This window comes from Bactrocera dorsalis, chromosome 1 (genome assembly GCF_023373825.1).
Source record: "Bactrocera dorsalis isolate Fly_Bdor chromosome 1, ASM2337382v1, whole genome shotgun sequence".
Classification (NCBI taxonomy): Eukaryota; Metazoa; Arthropoda; class Insecta; order Diptera; family Tephritidae; genus Bactrocera; species Bactrocera dorsalis.
Genome location: NC_064303.1, coordinates 74,685,496 through 74,691,155, shown reverse-complemented (window position 1 = coordinate 74,691,155; position 5,660 = coordinate 74,685,496). Strand labels below are relative to the sequence as shown.

Here is a 5,660-nt window from a genome sequence, read left to right as displayed (position 1 = left end):
ATTGAATGCAATGTCAAGCTAGCTACAAGAAATGGAAGTATTACCCGTGCTAATAACAGTACCCCTAGTACAACATTTTATTTAACATCGGCAAAGAAATATTTAAAAGCTTGTGCACACTCGATCAATAAACCGCATGTCTGAATAACATTGTCGGGCAAATAATGCATACACAAACTTACATACCTATATGTGCGCAGATATGAATATGTCACCCGCAAAAACTACAAATATTGTTGTACAAAAAGCTTAAAATCATAAAGTGAACACTTTCAGTCAACCGGCAAAGTACATAAAAAAGTGATAAAAGTGACATCATAGCTCGGGATGTAGTGCAGGTCGCCTCCACGCTGGTGCATCCTGGGTAACGCCAAATGGCCTGCGGCCTTCACGGCCTTACAACTCCCTTGACGACTTTTTGAAGTTATACTTCTTATACGACGCCGGAAAAGGTTGCGATAGATTCTGGTTGCGCAACCTTCCATATAAAAGTAACGCAAAGTTGGGCAACCTCGCTCCATCCATATGAATGTAACGCAACCTTGTCTGCGAAGATGTGCGAGCAGCAAGCGAAGCGGTGACAATCGGCGATCGTTTGTTCGTTTCTTTCGGCACAGCTCGGCCGACACAACAACACAACACAATGTTCCATGCTTATGCTGTTGTTGTTTTTGTAGAACAATGTTTCAATTTTTGGTTGGTGACATATTCACATGTGTTATACTTCTTTTTCTTTCATTTGTCTTTCACATCTGCGAATTCTCAACTATTTTACGTATGTTTTGGTTGAAATACTCTGCGTTGGCCTTTCAGAATCACACAGAATCATTTCTGTGCTTTTGGAAATCAATACTAATAAATATTTTTTTCTTACTAATAGAAAATAAATTTATCACAGCAATATACATAAACATATACATAATATTGCTGTGATAAATTTAATTTCTATTAGTAAGCAAAAAATTAATAATAAATTTATTAAGACTATACTTCTCAGGGCATCACAGCAATGTTATGTATATGTACATATATACATATTATGCATATGTATTGCTGTGATAAATTTATTGTGAAAGCAAATGTTCCAAAGTATGTATATTTCTATACTTAAACAAAATTATTAGAACCATCGTATGTTTCTTGCATTCATAACCACATCATACTTAAGTCAGCGCAACCTAATTGTCAATGGTGGTGTTGGTGGTAAGCGCTTGGAAGGTCAAGATGCTAACACAGGTCCCAGGTTCGAATCCCGACAGAATAAATTTTTAATTTTTTGCTTTTAACATCGTATACTATAAAAATAAATATTTTTCTTTATTTTAATTTCTATTAGTAAGAAAAATATTTATTTGTATAGTATACGATGTTAAAAGGCATACATCTTCTATCCTATCTTGTGTATCTGCACATGCTCATATGAGTGTATGTATACGCATGTGCGCGCATTGACTTGCATGTTCATACGTTCATATATATTTATATGTACATATATTTGCATACATTGCCGAACAAATAAATCACAAGCATACAAACATACATATGCGTACACATATGAATATGTCACCAACAAAAAACTGATCTTCACAAGTCAATCCGGCAGCCAAATTGGCGAAGAACAAAAGAGAGATGATTACGCTGCATATTCTCTTCCGCAACGAAGAGACGGAACTACTTTCTGAGTCAAAATTCATTCATTTAGACTTTGCTTTATTCTTCATTTTATGTGCATAATAAATTTATAAAATGTGAATTTAAGTTTTCTAGTTTTCTTTCATTCAAAATGATATGCATTTCTGAATATCACTAAGAAGTATAACTTCATCCGCGCGTAGGGACTCCACGCACCTTTTTTTTCTGGCATCGTACTGGTTTTTAGAATAGGAAACCTATCTGGATCTGTTAGAACCCTGGGCTGGTGGTGACGGCATTCTGGCACCTGAGTATGATGGGGTGACACCCATCAGAAATGGCTGTCGGGCTAATGTCGAAACTGTCTCCGTCCCGTTAAAACCTTGGCAGGCCTCAGAGTACGTTCCCCCCGTTGTCATTAAGTTGGCGTGGTAGGTGAAAGTTGAGACGACTCCTTCTTTACGCTGGTCGGCTCTGAACGTATTGCCTCATAAGGGCGTACGTCAACCCTCGCCTTGGCCTCATCACTGAGACAACCTTGGGACCATAAAAGGCGACTACCTCTCCGGGGGTCGGATAGCGGCTCTGAGTGGGGACCCTTATAGCATGGACACAACACCAAAAAACACGGACGAGAAGGTGACGAAGGGAGGTGAAGGGGCGTCGAAATCGGCACCCGGATCTGTCCCAGGGGGGGCTGCTGCTCCCGGGACGACGAAATCGTCGCCACGTAGTAGCAGGACTAAGACCCTGATAGGAGTCTCCGCATCAGGCGGTAGGATGAGGGAAGCCGGCGCAAACCCGCCGGCAAAACAGGTAGGGAAGGGTGGAGCCTTCTTACGCGGCGGAATCGCCAGCACTAGCAGAGGAACTTCTGCTAGAGTTATGAAGGGGTCCACAGGGGGCATTAGCAAAGGGGCTTTAGCTAGGAAGCTAAAGTCGGACCGTCGATTAGCGGCAAAAATAGTGGAACGCTACGGTGGTGAGCATGCTGGTCACGTATCTGAGCAGCATGCTAACACGCTGGAGTGGGCCAAGAGGGTACTAAGCGAGAGCGAGACCGATGGGTCACGACTCGAAGCGAATAGACACGAAACAGCGGTTAAGCGGCAAAGGTCGCACGAGGGAGAAACCTCTCTTGGCAAAAAAACCGAGAACGGGGGCGGCGCCAACCTTCAGCGAGATTGCTAAAGGTGCTGGTGCTAGGATACTTGGCGTTCTCAACCGCAGCAGGGAGGACGGGGCTATCTCCCATGAAGAGTGGAAGAGAGTAACGGCGGCTATCTCTTCAGTCTTCCTTAGGGTGGTCAAGGAAAACCCTGGGCCACCCCCAAAATGCGTTAGTGCCGGCTGGCATCATGGGCTGCACAAGCTGACTAGATGCGCCGATGAAAGATCGGCCATCTTATACAAGAAGGCAGTCTCTCTGGTGGGGGAGGTTTGGAAGGGGGCCAGACTGGTGGCCGTGGACAAAGAGGATCTTCCTCTTCGCCCTAGGGCTCGCGTCTGGTTGCCGCCCGAACCGTCCACTGCGAAGGAGATAGAGGAAATCCTCAGGTACTGCAACCCCACACTCCCCGCGCATGACTGGAGGGTTTTAAGGCTGGAGAGAACCGATGAACCATATCGGCAAGCGCTGATAATGCTTAACGCGGAGTCCATCGGTCCTCTCAGCAGAACCAAGGGAGCCATCAGCTATGGGTTCGAAATGGTGGTACTGAAGGTACTCCCAACGGATGCCAGGGCTGATGGCGCTCAAACCGCAGATGCGGGGGAGAAGGGAGAAGGCGTTAGCGATGGTCATGCGACCACGGAAAACGACCCAAGCCTCTCGGACGTGGCGAGTACTGGAGGCGGATCGTCGATCGGCGACTCCGTTTTCAGCCTCGAACAATTGTTTGAGGAGGTGAGGGTCGATCAAGACCTGAGCGCTGAACTGGCGCTTCTAGAGGATAGTCTGAAGGATGAGATTCCTCCAGATTAACCTCCATCATGCAAAGGCGGCTTCCGCCAATCTACTGCTTCGTCTGGAGCAAGACGAAGCCGATGTGGTCCTGATCCAGGAACCGTGGCTAACTAGCAACGGAATATCTGGACTAAGGACGAAGAGTCACAAGCTGCTGCCAAGGATGCAGGTAGAAATAGAGCCTGTATGCTGGTCAGAAACGAACTAACGGTATTTCTTTTACCTAATTTCAGCAACGCTGACGTAGTTACAGCAAAGCTAGAGTGCGACACCGGGAATATCGCTGCGTATATGCCTCACGACGATGAGGTGGGGCCACCTCCCGCATTACTAAGGAGGACCTTGGATGAAGCGTCCAGGAATGGTGCTGATGTCATCATCGGCTCGGACGCCAACTCGCGACACTCGATCTGGGGGAGCTCGGATACCAACACTAGAGGTGAGTCGCTTTTTGATTTTATTGTTAGCGAAAATCTTTGCATCTGCAATAGGGGAAATTCTCCTACCTTTGTGACCGCAGGCAGGGAGGAGGTTCTCGATCTCACCCTAGCCTCACACAGGATTGCCCCGCTGATCTCGAACTGGAGGGTTCTCGATGACCACTCCTTTTCGGATCATAGATATATCGGGTTTAGTCTTGACGGAGAAGGTCCTCCTAGGAAATCGTTCAGAAATCCTCGAAACACGGACTGGGAAGGTTACCGCAGAAGGCTTCGGCACCGGGGGTGCACACGCTGGCCACCGCCGATGTGGTGGATGGGTGGGTCGAGGCTTTCAGCTCGGCGTGCATCACTGCACTGGAGAGCTCCTGTCCATTGAAAACACCGAAGGGCAGAGGTAAACCTCAATGGTGGACTTTGGAGCTCTCGGAAATTAGGGCGTCCTGTAGACGCTTATTCAACAAGGCCCGTAGGAGTGGGCTACCCGATGATTGGGTCCTGTATAAAACAGGACTTTCAATATACAAGCCCGAGCTAAGAAGGGCTAAGAGGATCTCGTGGAAGAGATTCTGCGAAAAAGTGGAGGGCTTTCACGAGTCCTCTAGATTCAGGCGAATTCTCGCGAAAAACCCTGTGTCCATGGGGTACCTTAAGGATGTAAATGGGAAATGGGCGCTGAGCAGTGAAGAGACACTACAGATGTTCCTTGATGCTCACTTCCCTAGTAACACGTCCTCTACGGAGGTATCTCTCGGAGCGTTGAATGCTGATCGCACGGCCTTTGTCGACATTCTGGATGAGCGTCACTTGACTTGGGCGATAAATTCGTTCCCCGGGACCGGACGGCATCATACCGGCGCAGCTGCAGCGGGCTGCTAAGGTATCATGCGGCTGGTTGGCACCGACCTATGCGAACTGCATCAGATTAGGTTACATCCCGGGGGCCTGGAGACGAGTCAGGGTTACATTCATCCCGAAGGCTGGCAGGGGCTCCCACGTCACAGCAAAGGATTTCAGGCCCATCAGTCTCTCCTCGTTTTTACTAAAAACTTTGGAGAGGCTGATGGACTGGTATCTAAGGGGACGTATTCCGAGGGACTATCTATCAGGAGCGCAACATGCGTATCGTAAAGGAAGGTCAGTGGACACTGCCTTACACACTATCGTGTCGTGGCTTGAGGAAGCAATTAAGGGAAAGGACTTCGCGGTTGGGACCTTCCTTGATATTGAGGGAGCTTTCAACAATGTCCTGCCAGAGGCAGTCGTTGCTGCACTAGACGGTCTTGGGGTTGAATCGAACCTCAAGCACCTCATTTTCAGTCTCCTGTGCGACAGAGTGGTCGAATCAGAATGGGGCAGCGCAAGCGCGCGGCGGAGTGTTAGCAGGGGAACCCCTCAAGGAGGTGTTCTTTCTCCTCTTCTATGGATCCTAGTCGTTAACGACCTTCTCAAAAAGCTAGAGGATCTTGGCTGTAAGGTGATTGCCTATGCAGACGATGTAGCACTTATGGTGAAAGGAAAGTCTCTAAGCACCGTGTATGAATTGACGCAGGGATATCTCAGCGTTGTAACAAAATGGGCAGTCGAAAGTGGACTTGCCATCAATCCTAATAAAACAGAAA

At 47.5% G+C, this 5,660-nt stretch overlaps 1 protein-coding gene across 1 annotated transcript; it reads left to right on the top strand.

The window, feature by feature from the left end:
• Window positions 1-2,695: 2,695 nt before the first annotated feature.
• LOC125778003 (uncharacterized) lies at window positions 2,696-4,802 on the top strand. The gene is made up of 2 exons (XM_049454086.1): window positions 2,696-3,767; window positions 3,832-4,802. The coding sequence occupies exon 1, from the start codon at window positions 2,696-2,698 to the stop codon at window positions 3,614-3,616; it is 921 nt and encodes a 306-aa protein (XP_049310043.1). The 3' UTR covers window positions 3,617-3,767; window positions 3,832-4,802.
• Window positions 4,803-5,660: the final 858 nt, after the last annotated feature.

Coding starts and splice junctions, on each gene's coding strand:
- LOC125778003 (XM_049454086.1), top strand. CDS start 2,696: ATGGGTCACGACTCGAAGCGAATAGACACGAAACAGCGGTTAAGCGGC.